Here is a 17,268-nt window from a genome sequence, read left to right as displayed (position 1 = left end):
GACACTTCTGAGTTATATGACATTACAGTGCAAGTTCTCATATGTCCTGAGTCTTAATTGACCTTGAGAACTTTTAGAGGTAAGATATATAGTATCTTTACAGACATCACAGAAGCATGAGCAAACATTTGTTCAAATGCATCAAAACTGTACACTTCATATCTGTGCAACATATATGTACCAATTCTCCATGATGAATGTAATTAGTAGGCATTGAGAACATGTACTAAGTAAAAGTTTTGATTACAAGTTCATTAAAAGTCATAAATATGGGGCCAGGGAGATGGCCCAGTAGAATAAGCACTTGGCCTGGCAAGTACAAGGGCCTGAGTTTAGTCCCTGGTAAAACAAAAACAAAAACAAAAAAGTCATAAATACAATGACTAATATTAAAAATGTAGCACAGTGTTTCAATAAGTTAACTTAGGAGCTCACATAAAACCCAGGTTTGAGACCAAGGGAGTGAATAATAGTGGTAGAGCATGGTTGCTGCATCAGACAAACCTGGACTCTCCATCACATTGCCAATTTTTGTGAATGTAAGAAGATTGCTAACATTGAAACACTCGTAAAATGAAGATGATAAACTTAGTGTTCACCCTAAAAGGGTATCCTCAGTTTAGTACCTGGCAGGGAGCTGCATTCAATCCATTTATCCTATGATCGTTATTGTTAAATATCTCTTCAGATAGACACTCATTGCCCTAACATACTTAGGATTAACAGTATAACCATGAAGAGTTTAATAATTAGATATCTGCAAACTGTCTTGGATGTCAATCTAAATAATACAGACAATATTTGACAGTATATAAAGTACACTGACAAACTGAATTTTAGTTATCTATTTCAAATTAAGTAATTATCACTTTACGTAGAACTATTCGTAAAGCTGCTTTTCTTGAAGTTGTTTTTAAAAAAATTCAGAGAAATTAGGACATAAATTGTCCCCAAGTCTCAACCCTCTTTTTCTCATGCTATAATCCTACAATCAACAGTCTATATTTTTCCAGTTCTTGCACATGTATACGTACATACATGTATATATGCATGTGTACATGACTATAGCCAAAATTGCGATAATAATCTATGTGTCCTTCTAAATCTGGCATTTTCACTTAGAAATATTTTCTTGTTTAAGAGTCTGTTTACCTACACAGTTGGTCTATTCCTTTTAATAACTAACTCATATTAATCTCTGCTATATATAAGCTTTTATTTACTTAACTAGTTCCCTGTTGGTGAACACTTGAGAAGTTCCAAGTTTCCACTGTTATAGTCAACAGTGACATTGTTATAATATATCATTTGCATGTATGTTAATAATTTAATGTAATAACTTATTAATGCATGTTTGGGATGCATAATAAATACTTTCATCCTGGGTTTTTGCACATGTACATGTCTCATCATAATCCTTTCTATTTCTACTTCCTCCTGTTTCCTCTCCTCTCCCTCCATCTCTGTATCTCTTTATTTGTAAGAGGTCTACCTCCATGATTCCTGTCATCTGTCTTTTTTTCTTGCTCTTTAAAATATTTATACTTTGGATTTCTCATACAAGAGAAACTATGTGATATTTAAGTGTGTGTGTGTGTGTGTGTGTGTGTGTGTGTGTGTGTGTGTAATTTATTTCGCTAAGCATTATGGTCTCAAAGCATATCCTATAATTTTAAAAATAAAATTGCTGATTGAAAGAATTTTAAAAATCCATCTATTCTTGTATGAGAATAACTTGTGGATGTAAGTGTGCACAAACAATGAGAGAATGCTCATCAGAGTATAGAAGAGTTCTCTGGATAGCAGAGTGAATGGTAGTTTTCATATTCTACTTACTTCTCTATAATTCCTATTTTCAAAAAAGGAAAAAATCTTTCAAAACTTTTTTATAATATTTAAAATAACTGTCATCAGTGCAGCACGTAACATTAGATTAGACAATATGCTGAATGCCCCACCATGCACAATAGCATCCAAATTCTGTGTACCACTGTGCGTACTAGTACCATTAGACTGTGGTTTTAAGGAAACTGAAATTTGTAACATTGCATGACTAGTAACGAGTCTGGATTTCAACCTAGGTTCTATGAAACACTGCAGACTAGAGAAGTTTGGAGTATATTCATTTTGATTTGCAAACTTTATAGATGTGCAAATGATACAGCAAATACAGATAAGCTTGTTCTCTGCCTTTGCTTGGGCAAAAGTGACATCTCTAAGCCACTCAATGGCAACAGAAACCAACTTAGAAATCAGAGAAGTTATATTTCCCTCAAGGCCAATGACTTGTTCAACATTGAACTTTCACTGTAAATAATAATGATAATAATAATAATAATAATAATAACAACAACAACAATGAAAGGCAATGATGGGTTGCATGGTGTTATGGACTAGGGAAGGAGGAGGAAATATTCAAAACTCTAAAATCTGTCGTGTTTTCAGATTCCAAATTCCAGAAATTTTCAGATTCTTTCTCATTCCCCTGGTTTGCAATCTTTCGTTTCTTTTTTGTTTTTGAGGCCTGTTCAGTGATACCTAAACACCCAAATCCTCAGTTTCCTACTTCATGTGCATGTGGTCTTTGAGCCCGAAAGTTGCACACTCATCCCCAATTCAGTCACAGACAGTTCCAATTTTTGCTGACTTTACATTTGTGGCTTTGAAGGTGGTTTGTACTAAAAGCTCAATGTGAAGGGAGCCCAGGTCTCACAGGATTTCAATCTAGGTTCTATAAAACACTGCAGAAGTTGGGAGTACATTCATTTTGATTTGCAAACTTTATATTACAAAAGCAAAGGCCAGATAAGCTCGGCAGAGAACTGAAGGCACCTGATGGCATTCGAGGGCCAGAATCTACTAATTTGGCAGCGTAAGATGAGCTGTAGTGGTTCTATTTCAATCTGTGCCAAGGGAGAGGGAGTGGTCTACGGGATGTTTGTGAAGACCTAATTTACCTTTATGTGTTGTCTAGCACTCGACCAGATATCCTGCAAAAACATGATCTTGTTTCTGTTGTGCTTCTGTGGGGAGAAATTATGGAGAGATTTGGTATTTATTGGGCTAGCTTTAATTTTGCCCACTCACTTCTGAGGTGAGCACAAATGTTTCAGAGTGTCTTTCTTTCCTATTGACCTCTTTTCTTGTAAAACATGTGATATGTTAACATTTACTGGCTTTAGCATTTCTTTCCAGTCTATATTTAGTGACACTGAGTATATAATATGAAATTGGGTGTATGGGGAATGTTTACATCAGTGAAAATGGAAAATGCAGCATATCTGAAACTCCTTCAACCAAAGAGAATTTGTTTAACATTTGCCAACAATCACTTGTATTACTCTTCTACTCCTGCTTCCCACACAAATCACATACATCACACACACACACACACACACACACGATTTGTACCATGAGTTCTCTTCCATGGAGCTATGGATTTTCAGGGAGAACTAAGTTCCTTTTCTCTTCCCATCTTGAGTTTTACATTTGATTTCAAGTTGTCAAGTTTAGACTAACATGTCTCTCTCTCTCCTAGTGGACGGCTGCATTCACAGGGCAGCTGGCCCCTGCTTGCTGGCGGAATGCCGCAACCTGAATGGCTGTGAGACTGGACATGCAAAAATCACCTGTGGCTACGACCTGCCTGCAAAACGTGAGCACAGCTTTCTGGAGCACTGTTATAAACTCATATGAAAACTATTACCTGGTTGATTCCTTGAGTGCAAAATCAGAAAGTGAAGTGGTGGTGGTGATGGTTAATTACAAGTGTTTATATTTGTGTGTATGTGTGTGTCTGTGTGTGTCTCTCTGTGTGTGTATGTGTGTGTGTGAAACTGCAGTTGATTTTTTTTTGTTCAGGTCTCTAACAGAGTGTCTCTGAAGCATGGAAATAAAAATGAGCAAAATATACGTTATAGTATTTAAGTGTTGCAAGTGACAGCTTCTGGAAATGATGCCAATTCTTATTCCTTGTTCAGGTTTCTTGATTGTGAATGTGTTTAGAGCAAAGGAGATCAAAGTGATGTATTGTATTTTCAGCTGCCATGTAAGGGCTGATTGGCAATTACAGCCAAGGCATCTGTCACACTTTGCTCTCAGGAAAAGTCAATGGAATGTGGTTGTCACTGTGAGAATGCATTTGTTCTGTGCATGCAGAATGGTCAAAACTGCCATTATACTAGAGTAGAAAGAAGCATTGCATCTCATTGACCTTGTTGCTTAGTCATTTAGCCAACTAGGCTGGGTGGTATAGACTAAAAATACTAAGAAAGAAACTGATTAAAAGTGCAGCTATTTTAATCACATAATCTTCAAGGGCCTTGGGATGGAAGCAGGGGTGTCATTGTACCATTAATCCATGCATTGACCCTTAAATTGAGACACCAATTTATTGTTCACCTGATTTTTATGATATTAGTCTGACCTGTGAGTACATTTTTGTGTGAAAATAAAACTAATATTTTCAAGTAAAAAACATAAAATGAATAATTTTTAAAAAATCTTATAAGATATTGTTTAGATTCTATATAGATAGGCTGTCTCAGGCTGAATTTTCCATGACTGTGTGTGAATGGAGAGATAGTGCTGTTCTAAAGGTTACTTGCAAAGTATGTTTAAATTTGTGTATATTTAGTAAAGAATGACACATTAAAATATCATTTCTTTTTATAAACATTATAATACTAAATTCTATACAGCTCGTAGGAAATTTCTAATGAATATATTTCATCCACTTACTGCTTAACTTATCCTTTGATAACTTCTCATATTTCTTTGTTTATTAGTGTTTTTAACAAACTAGTGAAAGAATCAAATCATGTACTAAATGGCCTATCACTACTCCTTGGAATATATAGTTATGTCAAATAAACCCTGTGTGGACAGTGTGTTTGCAGCAGTTATCCCTCCAACTCTCATGTTCATAATCTGCATGTTAAAGGTTATTTTCCTTTCCAGGATTATATAGCCTCATGCTTATAAATGTTGATCTTTCTTCTTTCTAACACTATGTTGTTTTTATGCTGCAGCTATTCTATACACCCTGAGAATGAGCAGATTATTGACTGTTTTCAAATTTGCGTCTAACCTTAAACCAAGTAATAAGCCAGGTTCACAATGATTCAATGTTTTCTTATTATTAAGACACAAACTCAAATTTTCCAACTCTGAGATTTCTAAATTCAGGTAACTCATATATAAAAAGACAGTTCCATTGTACGGGTTGGCAGTGTGATTTATTTATTTATTTATTTATTTTGTGCTCTTGCTGCCATCTGCCATCCTCAGAATACATCATTCTGCTTCCTTTGAATGTCTTTCATCTATTTTAGTGTTCTGGAAGACTTACACAATACCTGCCACTGCGGTGCTAAAATCAATAACCTAGTGCTTGAATTTCAGAAAGTCCTGTGATTGGTCACATCTTTGAACTCAGGTGTGATATTCATGTGGCTCATGGGGCAAGTGAGTCTTTGTGGAATGAAAACTGTAGACGTGGAAAGTCAGTCCACAGGACTCAGCTCAGAATCTGTACTGTGGGGGCGGCTGCACTGGAGATCATCCATCTGGGGCTAGATAAGGCTGGCCCCAAAACACATAGTGCCAGAGGCCGGCCATGGAAACAAATCATTGGGACTAGAGCAAAGCCAGCCCAGCAAATGTCTGGCCTTGGTGTTCCTACCTTTTGACGACAGCACAGATAGCTTTGAGAATCTTTCATTTTCAGTGTTCTTAGCAAAACACTGAGACCTTGTGCTTTTGAGTGCTTCTCCTCTTTTTAATATATATAAATAAAGACAGAGACCAGGCTGGGCTGTCACTGCCTTTCCATCAGAGAGGTCAGGTCCCAACCAGTTCTAGCTTCCCTTTCAGTATGCATCTAGATTTTTCCTAATCTCCTGTCACCCCTTCTCAGGACTCCACTGGCTGAGCAGGTCATGGCATATATGAACTGAAGTACCAAAGCCTGATATATATATTCTGTAGTCTTGTGGCCCACAGGGTATGCATAATAAAAATTTAGCTGGGAGAATAGAAATTAGCAAGTATGCATGGCATCGTCACCTCATAAAAGACACAAACAAAGATTATTTGAGAAAATGTCTTGGTATTTCTATACTGTATATTTTAAAAGATTATTAATTTATATCAAAGGCATAAATTAAAGGAGTAGGAAACAATGATCACTTACCTTTGTGTGTCATTTTGTAGTATTTCACAGCACTTTAATAAACCTTTGTATTTTAAATTGTGTTTTATAAACATTGCATGTGTTCATTTTGCTTTTTCGTATCCTTGAGAGATATGTTTCTTTCTCACCAATTTGATTCATCCATTTTAGAGTCATTAACAACCCACAGATGTGCTTTTGTAGTAAGAGAATGAAAAGGAAGCTCATTACATACTGTTTGGATCATTTTCCCCTCTATATTTAATGATTCTATGACAGTTTGACAGCAAAGACTGGTCCCTATCTGTCCTCTGAGACAGCAGGTTTATCATTATAGGGGTTCTAAAGCTAGTCATCCAGCCACAAAAGATAATATCTTTATGCATCAGCAATTTGTTTCGAAAATACTATTGTCTGGGCCAGAGACAAACTTAGTCATTTTGGATTGGTCTTCACTCTTATATGCTTGACAAATTAATCTACTTATGAATGGTTGTATTTGAGTTACTTATATTGATAGTCTGTGTTCTGTGACTTATTATGATTTGTGGAGTGATAAGCCCCAGATACTCAAGTTTTTCTTCACTGCTAAGAATATATTGAGTAATATTTTTCAATCATTTTTCTCAAAAGAAATATTAAGTGATAAGAATATTGGGCAATATTTCATTAAAAGTGATCACTAAGGAAATAAGAAGACAAAGGATTATTTATGTAATTAATTTGGGGGAATCCTCTCCTCTATAATTATAGATATTTTTTGAATTCATAATGAAATCTCAACTTCTGTAGCTTATCAACATGTGGGATATTTCTATGTATGCAATCAGCATTCCACCTGTATGATAATCAGCTTCATGCAACTGAGGTTTGTCTCAGTCACAGTTCTAATGTCAATGTCTAGCACAGTGTCTCCTGATTATTTACCAAGTGAACGTAAATGAGCTAAGGATCATATGAATGAATTATTTCAGAACTCTTTTTTCTTGGAAAATAGCTTTATAGCTATAGCCTCCACTTCTAGTACTTTCCTTCTTGCAATCCCTTGTGCACAGTCCTAGTAAGGTTAACATACCTTTATCCAGAGCCCCTACACTTGCCTACGAGGCTCTATACGACGTGACCTTTTCCTTTCTGACATTACCTGCTTCTCTACTCTCCCTCACTCACAGTCTGCTTTGCTGATCCTCAATACTTTTGTGCTAGCATTTCTTTTGCCTGGAATTAAACTCTTCCAGATACCCTTATGGTCTGCTTTCTTGTTCAAATATGGTATAAGGTATCACCCTTACCAACCTGTTTATGATTAGTTGATTCTCTACTTTGTTTATGCTGTATTATTTATGTCTTTTGTTTGTTATTAAGTCTCTCCCAAACACAATAAGTGTAGAGATTTTGGGGGATAGGTCTTCTTCCTCTGTTATTGTATCAGCACAGTTTGTAAGAATGTCTGACACATAATAGAGGCTTGAAAGATATTTGTTAAGTAGATTAAAACTACTCTAATCTTTTTAAAGTTTTTGATGACCTTTTCCTTAAACACAGCCTTGTAGTCTGATTGCTCTGGGCCTTCTCTGATGTAGTGTGATGCCTGGAACTACTTGCAACATTTTGTATAACACAAACTGCTCACAGTGGTACTATATGTCTGTTCATGGGATATATATTTAAGACTATCTAGAAAGCTCTTTCTTTGATCCTTTCTATCTTCTATACTATGTTCAAGTATCCCGTTTGCCACAAAACAAGTCCTTATCATCTAAATGATTTCTTTTTACTTGAGATTCCATAGCGCTACAGGTTAAAACAATGAGAAACTTTTTATGGTAAATTTTATTATTAAGCATGTAAATATTCTTTCTTTCTAACAGAGTGCTTTATATATAATGATACTACAGAAATACGTGTGATATGAATTAGTAGTTAAAAGCAGCAAACTGGTTGATAATGATGTTAAGTATAGTGTAAAAGAAAATTTACTCTAAGATTCATAAGATGTGATGAAATTTGTGTTAGTTATACACTATGCTTCTAACATCACATTTTTATCATATATCCATTCAAAAGTATCCTAAAAAATTTTATTCCACATAGAGCTTCTCCTAATGAGGAAAAAAAAGACACTTTATCAACTTTAATTTTCAGCATAGCTCACATATGTATTCTATTTCTTTAGTATTTTCCACTTTTAGGTTTTGAGGCTAAATAATCTTTAAAACAATGAAAAGAAAGATGGTATAGGCAAAATGGTGGAGTCTATTTCTTTTGTCCCTTCCATTTAATCCTTTAAAAGCATCAAAGGGTAGTATTAGCATCCAACTCACTGTTTTTCATCAATCATTTGAAGGAAGGAAAACTACGTGAGAGACTATAGCATAATGTATTCATAATACCAAGTGAGTAGTATGAGTGAGAAGCATTCCCAGATGAAATAATAATCGGATGATAGCAGCTTAAAAGGCACTGTTGATAATAATTAGTACTTCTTTCATGGCCTTCATCAAGAAAGCATAGTACTTTTAAACAGTTGTTCATCAGTCTTTTGGAAATACCTGAAGTGACATGATAAATAATGACATTTTCTTCTACCACAAAGGGAAACTTAGGCATAGAGAGGTTAAATCTTTTGCTCCCAATAACAGTAAACCTATAGTAGAGGCATGGCAATGGCCAAGCACCCTTAAACCAGGGAGATAGTCATGGCAGGTATTAGTCAGACCTGCTTACCTGTTTTTTACAAATAAAGTTTTATTGGAATGCAGCCATGCCCATTTGTTTACATATTGTTTATGCTTTTATTTGTGGTACTGAACTGAGTATTTGGTACATGGATTATACAGTCATAAACCTGAAACATTTCCTTCTACCCTTTTTTGAAAGAAATTGCCAATTCCTTGTCAACAACAATCTTCTAATAAAGGAAAACAATAAGATTCTAAAGCTTAAATATTTATTGAATTTTATTTAATGTATGTAACTTAATCAGTTAATAATTGAAAAAAGTAAGACCAAGTTCCTAACATCTATTTTGGGGGGGCAGTTCATATTACCTCAAGGAAGCATCCCCTTGGGAAGATGATCTGAAACCTTCCTGATCTTTCAAATAATTAGGCCACCTTGAAAAATAATTCCTATGGGGGAAAAATGATCATTTTTCTCAGTAGGACCAGAACCAGGAAGTAAGTCAAGTCTCTGAAGGGAGAATTAGTTTAAAAAAACAGAGTATTAGGCAATAAATCTGTACTTCTGGCTTTCTCCAGTAGGCTTAGCTAATATGCTGAAAGGGAGCCTGAAGGCCTCTAGAAATTTCATTTTTTATCTCATAAGATGACTCTGAGTTTGTTCTCTGGCAAGCGTGACCTGATTTCAGACATCGTGGACTCTCCCGGCAGGTGTCTGATTGTGAAAGCAGTGAGAAGGCCTGCTGCTAAGAGTCCAACTCTGCCAGCCTTGATGGGGACCTGAGGGCTCTCATGAGCCCCTTCCACAATTGAATGGCTTCTGGTACATGAAGAAAAAATGGCTTTTGAAGAACATAAAATCGCCTTTCACCCAGAAATGAAGGATGGGATTGTTCCTTCCAAAATCAACTTTGATTGGTTCGATTTCTTGAAGTACTTTAGAAAGTTAGTCTGCTTAAAGCCATCCCTCCATCATTCCCATTCCTTTCACTTACATTAAGCAGTTCCATGTATCATATCACCTATGATCTTGATGATGAATGCAGAGGTAGGGAGGGAGAAAGATTATAAAACCTGCAGCTACAGCAACAGCAGCACCAACATCTCCTGGGAATTTGCTATAGATATCATGTTTGTGCCATCTTCCTGGCCTGACTGAGTTAGAAGTCTGGTTTAACAAGTTCTCCAAGTAATGCTGCAAATGTGAGGACTGTTGCTAGAGAAAGAGGGCATCCTGAAGAGTAGTTCCTTGTCCTCCATATTTTTGGGTCACAGACCTAAGAGAGCTCTGACATGCTCCTCCTTTTCTTGACAGTGCTTGCTCTCACTTTTAGAATTTGTTCATTGCCTATTTTCTCAGACAGTATGATGTTTTAAAGAGGGCAGCAGTCACATCAGTCTCATGCATCCTGGGATCCTTGGTATCTGACATAATATCCCATAGAAAGGGAACAATTAATGTCATCGTCTTGATCACCTCTCCTTTGTCATTAGGTGCCACTGTAGTAAACCAAGCAAAGAAAAACTCAAGTTAGGACTACCTGTTTCCTCAGAGCCAGAGCTAGTACTGCTGCTGCATATAGCATCTGTTGTCTCATCACCAAACATGCTCCTTGTTCAGAGATTCTGGCTGAAGAAAGCACAGGTACAAAATGTGCTCAGTGTCCCACGTGTATCTGATCCATTGAACATTTTATTGTTTTAGACCCATTCTGATCACATAGAGTCCATGCTTTTATGATAGAACAGCTCTTATAATACTAAACTGTGTCTTTTAAGTGAATCTACATGTCTAAAGAAACTGGTATTTATGTTGTTGCATTACTAGCTGAGTGTAGAACAATAGCCGTGCTCTGCTAGTGTATTATTTACCATCTCGACCGAGCTTCAGAGGACAATGTCTATACCTTTTTTTCCTATGTGATCAATAGGAAATAGCAGCGTAAATCAATTTTGGGTAATAATGTAAATTGGCTCTTGAAGGCAATTCCTGCTGTGAAATAAGTAGTTAGCAATGACACTGGCATTCATTGCACTGGGGGTAATCAGGCTTTGGATGTGTTTAATCAGAGTTATCAGCTAAGATTAAAAAGAGAGCCACTGTTGTGCAGGCATAATCATTTTCAGGATTTAAAAGATGAATGTGTGAAGGTGTTCTCATAAATTAAAGTCATCAGATTGGCTTTGAGTAATTTAGGATGCTTTAAGGTCAGGAAGAAGCAAACAGGAAAGGTTAATCTCAGGGCCACAGTAGTTAATGCATGGAGATGGAAGGATACATTTATTGGAATAAGGAGTATTGAGTTAAATAAAGATTCCACTCCCACCCCACCCTCCACATTAAAACATTCCTTGAGCTATCGGCAACACATACGACTTGATAAAAGTAGGCAACAGAACAGTTTGTAAATGTATTAATTATCCTAGAAATGATCACTAATTCCAAAGATCAAGCATTAGAAAGCTTTTTGATTTGATTACAGGTATTTCAGTTAAGAATACCAATGGAACCAAGATCTGCACTGTAGAATAAAAGGTTGATTCTGTGCCTGGAATATTCAACAGCAAGGTAGAAGTTTTGGGGTAAAGTCTGAATACATTATATTCCAATTGTCATAAAGTTTTTTAACCTCAGAGCATGAGTTTCCAAATCTGTGACTGATTGTCTGGGGATAGTGGCAACTGTCTCAGCAGAATCTAGTAAGGAATATGCACAGTACCACATTTTAATAGTATAAGACATCAGAGAGATACATAACTTTTATTTGTAAAAAAAACTTGGCATATTTCATTTGCTTATTCATCCTGTGCTTATTGAGTGCTGACTCTGAGCCATAGAACTTTTCTTGAAAGTAGAAGACTATAGTATAGAAGACAAATAAGGTCTCTGTCATCATGCATCTTAGACAGAGAGGGCTGATTATGTAAGTGCAAAGTATCTCACGTAATGGCCGGGGATATGAGGAGGACAGAGCTTGGCAATAGAATAAAAGCAAGGGGGAAGGGGCTGATGGTCACGGAAGTCTCCGCTGAGGAAAGGACATCTGGGCTAAGAGCCATGCTGTTCTCTGGAAGAAAATCTTGGCAGAAAGCAAAAGCGGTCTACCACTGAGCTGTTTAAAAATCACCTTACCTAATGTGTAAATAAAGAAAGTCCATGGATTTGACTTTCCACTTGTTCTTCCTTGCTTCAAATATTACATAGATTCTGGTTTTGGAAGGTAATAGGTTATATTGCAGCAATGGAACTCACAGGAATTTTAATGAACACTTAATCTTTGCTGTTGTTTTCACACTGTGACTTCCCTCTACCCCTTTTATTCTTCTTTTGTATGGTCACTTTTCAGTGGATTTAGGATTGACTAACATTATTTCAAGGTTTTGAGATCTTCAAGTTAACTACATCTACAAAGATTCTTTAACAAATAAGTTGTCATTCATAAGTTCTGGGGTGAAGAATATGGATATATCTTTTTTGGAGTCATCATTAAAATCATTATACACTTTGGGGGTGAAACCATTTTCCATGTTCTGAGAGGCAGCCTTCAGGAGAGGAAATCCAGCTACCTACCTTGTTGGAAGGGAACTCAGACAGCCCCAGCTGAGATCCCATAGTGAGGGACTGAGGAAGGCCCGCCTGCAGCAATGTGAGTGGGCTTTGAAGTGGATCTTTGAAAGAGAGCCAATAACCATGCAAGTTGGTTTGGAGTAACTCCTCCAGCTTCAGGCAAGGTTTCAGGCATTTGCAGCTCTGATAGCTTGATTAAAATCTACTGAAAGACCCTGAGCTTGAGCTACCCAACTGAACCACTCCCAAATTTCTCACCTGCAGGAAGTGGAAGATAATGCATGTTTGTTACTCAAGTTAGCGTTATTTGTTATTCAGCAACAGACAGTTACTGGCCAGTGAGGTAGCTCAGCAGACTAAGCACCTGTTTAGGCAAGCACAGAGATGGAGGTTTGATCCCCAGCACTACATGTCCCATGGGCCCCGTCCCCCGGAAATGCTGAGCTCAGCCACCTAGACGGAGTGGTGGTGCATGCTTGTAATCACAGTGCTGGGGAGGCTGAAACAGGAAGATCACTACCAGTCTGAGGTGGATGGTAAGATACTGTACCAAATACATTTAAAAAAAAAAGACAAAGCAATAAACAGGTACACAATAGTATAGCAACTACTGCCAAGAATTTTATAAGCAGGATAAGAAGTGTGCTAGCTTATTTGCTGAAATCTATCATATTTCCACATTGTATTGTCTTCCTGGGTGGAAGGAGGCCTGAAAGGGAAGGTGAATATGAAATAGGACTTGAGATAATGTCACTTATTCTGTGATCTTAAAATCAAGAAATACAATCCCATCTTCTCTCTACTTCTGTTATAGATAGCATACTAGATGCACAACTGTTACGAATACAGAATTTATCAGCAAGAGACAGAACAAGAGAGAGACCAAATTTCATATTAGTAAAGAAACATTGGGAGGAAAATGATGCAACCGGGTTCACAATTTTGTATTACTATTTACTTGCTTTTGTGGTCTTCATACTCACATGCTTTTTTACTAACAGGCATTCCTGGCTTTTTAAAATTTTTGTTTTCGGCAGGAGCATGATAGGATATTAATTCAGCTTCTGGGTTCTGTTAATGCCACAAGCTAGGGGAAGCAGAGGTAACTTCCTATTTACATTTTCAGCAGTGCCCTTCTAAATCTGTTTGCTGTAGCAGGTGGTGCATTTCCCATTAGATCCTTTATTTTGTAGAACTACCTAGAGTTTGCTCCATTTCTAATCGCATGCTATTGTGAAATCCCTATAATTTCCTAGGGCCTTTTGAAGCTTTCCTCTTCCTACCTGTGATATTTTGAGGAAAGATTTATTCCCTGTCTGTGTTTATTTTGCTTAGTGAATATCATCAGCAAGAGCCTTAAGTATAATTTCTTAAATTCTTTTTCAAATTGTGCATCGAATTTGAGGTCAGTTCTCCATTGGAAAGTCTGTGGAGGCCAAAGTGTTATCTTACAGATCCCCTCCCTTTATATATACTCGGATAAGCTTTCTAGTATCATGGCACATGATGCCCAACATTTGTTTTCCTTATGTAGTCTGTTATTCATGCTGTAACATCATGTACATATTCACGACTCCTTTCAAATACTTTGTATTATCCTCAGTACACTATTTCCTACTGCATTATATTATGTTTTATGACTGTAGAGTCCAGCGATTTCATGGAGCTATTTGAGAAATCAGTTTGAGAGTTTCAGTTTAGAAGTGGCTTGAGGTGATAGAAGGCCCTTGTATGTTCCAGGAAGTCTATTGGTAGGCAGACAGGAAAATTTGAGTGCTACTGCTAGACAGGTTGTAAGGACCGGGCTTTCCTCCTCCATCTATCCAGGACATTTCCACTCTATTATTTTACATTAGTGAATTTAATTTCAGTTATCTTTCTGCTACTAATTTGGAGGTGAAGAATGATCAAAGGCTAGGATATGTCATATCCAATTGTATCCTTCAAGAAGAATTATATTGCATGTTTATCAGATCGTTTCATACAATTATGCACATAAAAGTGATATAATTTAGAGAACTACATGTCTAATAAGTGTTAATATTACAAGCATTTCTTTAAATCTTGCTTGTCTGCAAGAGCTGTATTTCTCCATATGCCAAATTAACGGATTGTCATAAATATCAAACTTGTTACTTTAGCCACATTAAAATCACACTCCAAGTACCATCCTATCGTGTACACCTATTTTAATATTGACTATGACACAGCCTTCTCTTCTCTTCTATTCACATTTTTCTCCTTTTATTCCATTCAGAAATAATGGAATCAACATTTTAAACCCTGTATCTGTGATGATCATCATGGTAAATTACCAATGTTTTTATTAATCTCTATTCTTGAGAATATTCATTTGGGCACTGTGGAGCTTTTGAGAAGAATCTCACAATTTAAAAAAGTACTTTAAAATAGAAATCAATCTACAGCCAGGCATGGAGGTGCACACCTGGAATCTCAGCACTTGAGAGACTGCAGCAGGGGGATCGCCATGAGTTTGAGCTCAGCCTGGGCTACACATTCCAGGTCAAAGCAGACACTGTCTTAAAAATTAATCAACCAACCAATCTAGAAAACACTATTTTAGCAGCTGAAGTCAGTTTCTTCCATTAAAAAATAGTCAAGGATTTTTATTTGCTTAAGACTACAATTTTGCACCTAATAATCGACTGCATATTTCAATCTAACAATCTGGTACATGGTATGTGAGTAAGCCATTTATTTAGTACACCGTAAGTAGCTGCCTAAGATGTCACAGGGTTTATTTATCTTTTGAAAAAAGTAGTGTGAAAAATAGACAGGGACCTTACCCACATGAGACCAATGAGTTGAGCTGAAATGAGAAGAGTGACTTGCCAGGATAACACAGATAATTACATGATAAAGCCTTACTAAAAATCTACAATTTCAGGTTCTCTGTGGTTGTTCTTTTCCATGGAAATTTTATTGGATGCTCTTATAACAAAAATATATGGTGATGTTGACCTTTAATGATGTCTTTCCTCTTCAAATTATTCTTCCCATTAATTCTCACCCTGTATCAGATAGTTGAGAACATGACTTTGGAGTCTAAATTCTGAGCTCCAAATTCAGTGTCTGGTTTGGGTAACATATTTAGATTCTTTATGCCTCCACTTTTCTATATAGAACTGGGGATGAACACTTCATAAGTAATGTCTTTGTAGCACTCAGCACACTACCTGACCCCAAGTGAACACTCTACAGTTAGCTGTTTTTCAGTAAGGTTACCCTGACTCTCCTCTCTAACATGTCACCATCTCTCTGTGTTCTCCTACTCTGGTTTAGTGACCACCACAGCCTTCATACTCATTTGTGGTTAGAGAATGTATTTATTGGACTTCTGTGTTGTTGTTGTTGTTGAATATTTGTCTCCTCTACTAGGACATAATCTGCATGAGAGTAAGGACTTATTTTACTCTTGAATCTCTACATCCCAGGAAAGTATTCAAACCCACCTGTGCACAAATGTCTGCAGTAAACTTTTATTACTTATAGTCATTAGCAGAGTTAACAGAAGAGCTAGCCTCAATTTTCACTTAGTTTTCCCCTCCATTCCTTTGGTCTTCTAGTGGCAGGTTACTAACTACAAGTAGCATAGGGAAGGAACATCATATATGGGAAGGGCAAACCCACATGGTATTTGCAAAGAATATTTTAGCTGTGTTGCACACATTCACATAACTTTCTTACTTTGCAAAACTCTGTAGTCTAGGCAGTAGTGTGAAGCTGCAATGAAACAGGATGGACGAGGTTCAGACAACTCCGATGACTTGGGAACCGGTCCTGACCTGCCCAGCTAAATGCCAATGAGCAGATAGTGGGGCAACTTCTCATTTGTATGCAGTCTGTGTTCAAAAATGATTTGCAAGTTCAACTTACTGTCAAACCTTACATATAATAAAACGATATTTTTGAGTGTTTACAATGTCTCTCAATCTAGCCAAAGTGCTACCAACTTACCTATTGTAAATGTATTAAAGCAGGAAGTATTGGTGTCTTCCCTCTGTATTCAAACTGTTGAGACTTTATTGAAAATAATAAAGCTTTACAACTTGTTTTTCACAAATGGCTTGCTAGGGACCTTGTAGCTTCATGAAAAATCTATTTATTATTTCCTGTCAAAGCAAGCTGGGCTATCTCTCCTTTTACAGACCCTAAGAGCTAATTGTTATTTGGGAAAGAAGGTGAAAGAGCATTATAGTCAGTGGTTAGAAAATATTAATTTGGTGATGGAAATAGAATTTTCTTTTATTATAAAGCAGGAAATAAGTCTCACAACTTGATTCTTACATGTATAGAAATATTCCTTCACATATACTAATAATATGAGTTTCTATATGTACATAAAACTATACGTCACAAAGTATTGATTTTCACTACAAAACTTGAAATCTAAACATTAGATTGATGTTTCTTTATATTGAAGGAACAGGTTGAATATTCTTTGAGAGATGAGTTTTAACCTTGTGTATGTGTATACATAAAACATACTCATACATTGTAGTTTGAGGAAAACTTATTTTTAGCTTCTTTTCATGTAAGGATTCTACACAGTATATTTTGCAAGTGAGTGTTGTTGCATTAAATTTCATGCTCTTATAAGTGAATTTTATAGAACTATATCAAAAATTTGTATAATGGAGATTCAGACCATAATTGAATATCTATCTAGTGGAAGACTAAAATTCTCTTTGTAAATCAGTATGTCATTCAGCTATTCTCAAATATATTCATACATAGATGAGCGAGCATGTTCTTTTACTCATCCATATGAATTTGTGTATATGTATATATCTGTGGAGGGAGAGGGAGAGAGGAGAGCGAGCGAG

At 36.5% G+C, this 17,268-nt stretch overlaps 1 protein-coding gene across 1 annotated transcript in view; it reads left to right on the top strand.

The window, feature by feature from the left end:
* The first annotated feature begins 482 nt into the window (after positions 1-482).
* The window catches only part of Macrod2 (MACRO domain containing 2), a 1,506,514-nt gene continuing 1,489,728 nt past the window's right edge, over positions 483-17,268 (top strand). The window contains exons 1-4 of the mRNA XM_023720132.1: positions 483-539; positions 2,796-2,872; positions 2,975-3,051; positions 3,539-3,655. Coding sequence (XP_023575900.1) covers positions 483-539; positions 2,796-2,872; positions 2,975-3,051; positions 3,539-3,655 — 328 coding nt within the window. The remainder of the gene's footprint in view (positions 540-2,795; positions 2,873-2,974; positions 3,052-3,538; positions 3,656-17,268) is intronic.

Source organism: Octodon degus, unplaced genomic scaffold, assembly GCF_000260255.1.
Source record: "Octodon degus isolate 3935 unplaced genomic scaffold, OctDeg1.0 scaffold00073, whole genome shotgun sequence".
Classification (NCBI taxonomy): domain Eukaryota; kingdom Metazoa; phylum Chordata; class Mammalia; order Rodentia; family Octodontidae; genus Octodon; species Octodon degus.
The sequence above is the reverse complement of the archived record's forward strand: the minus strand, read 5'-3'. Positions and strand labels throughout refer to the sequence as shown.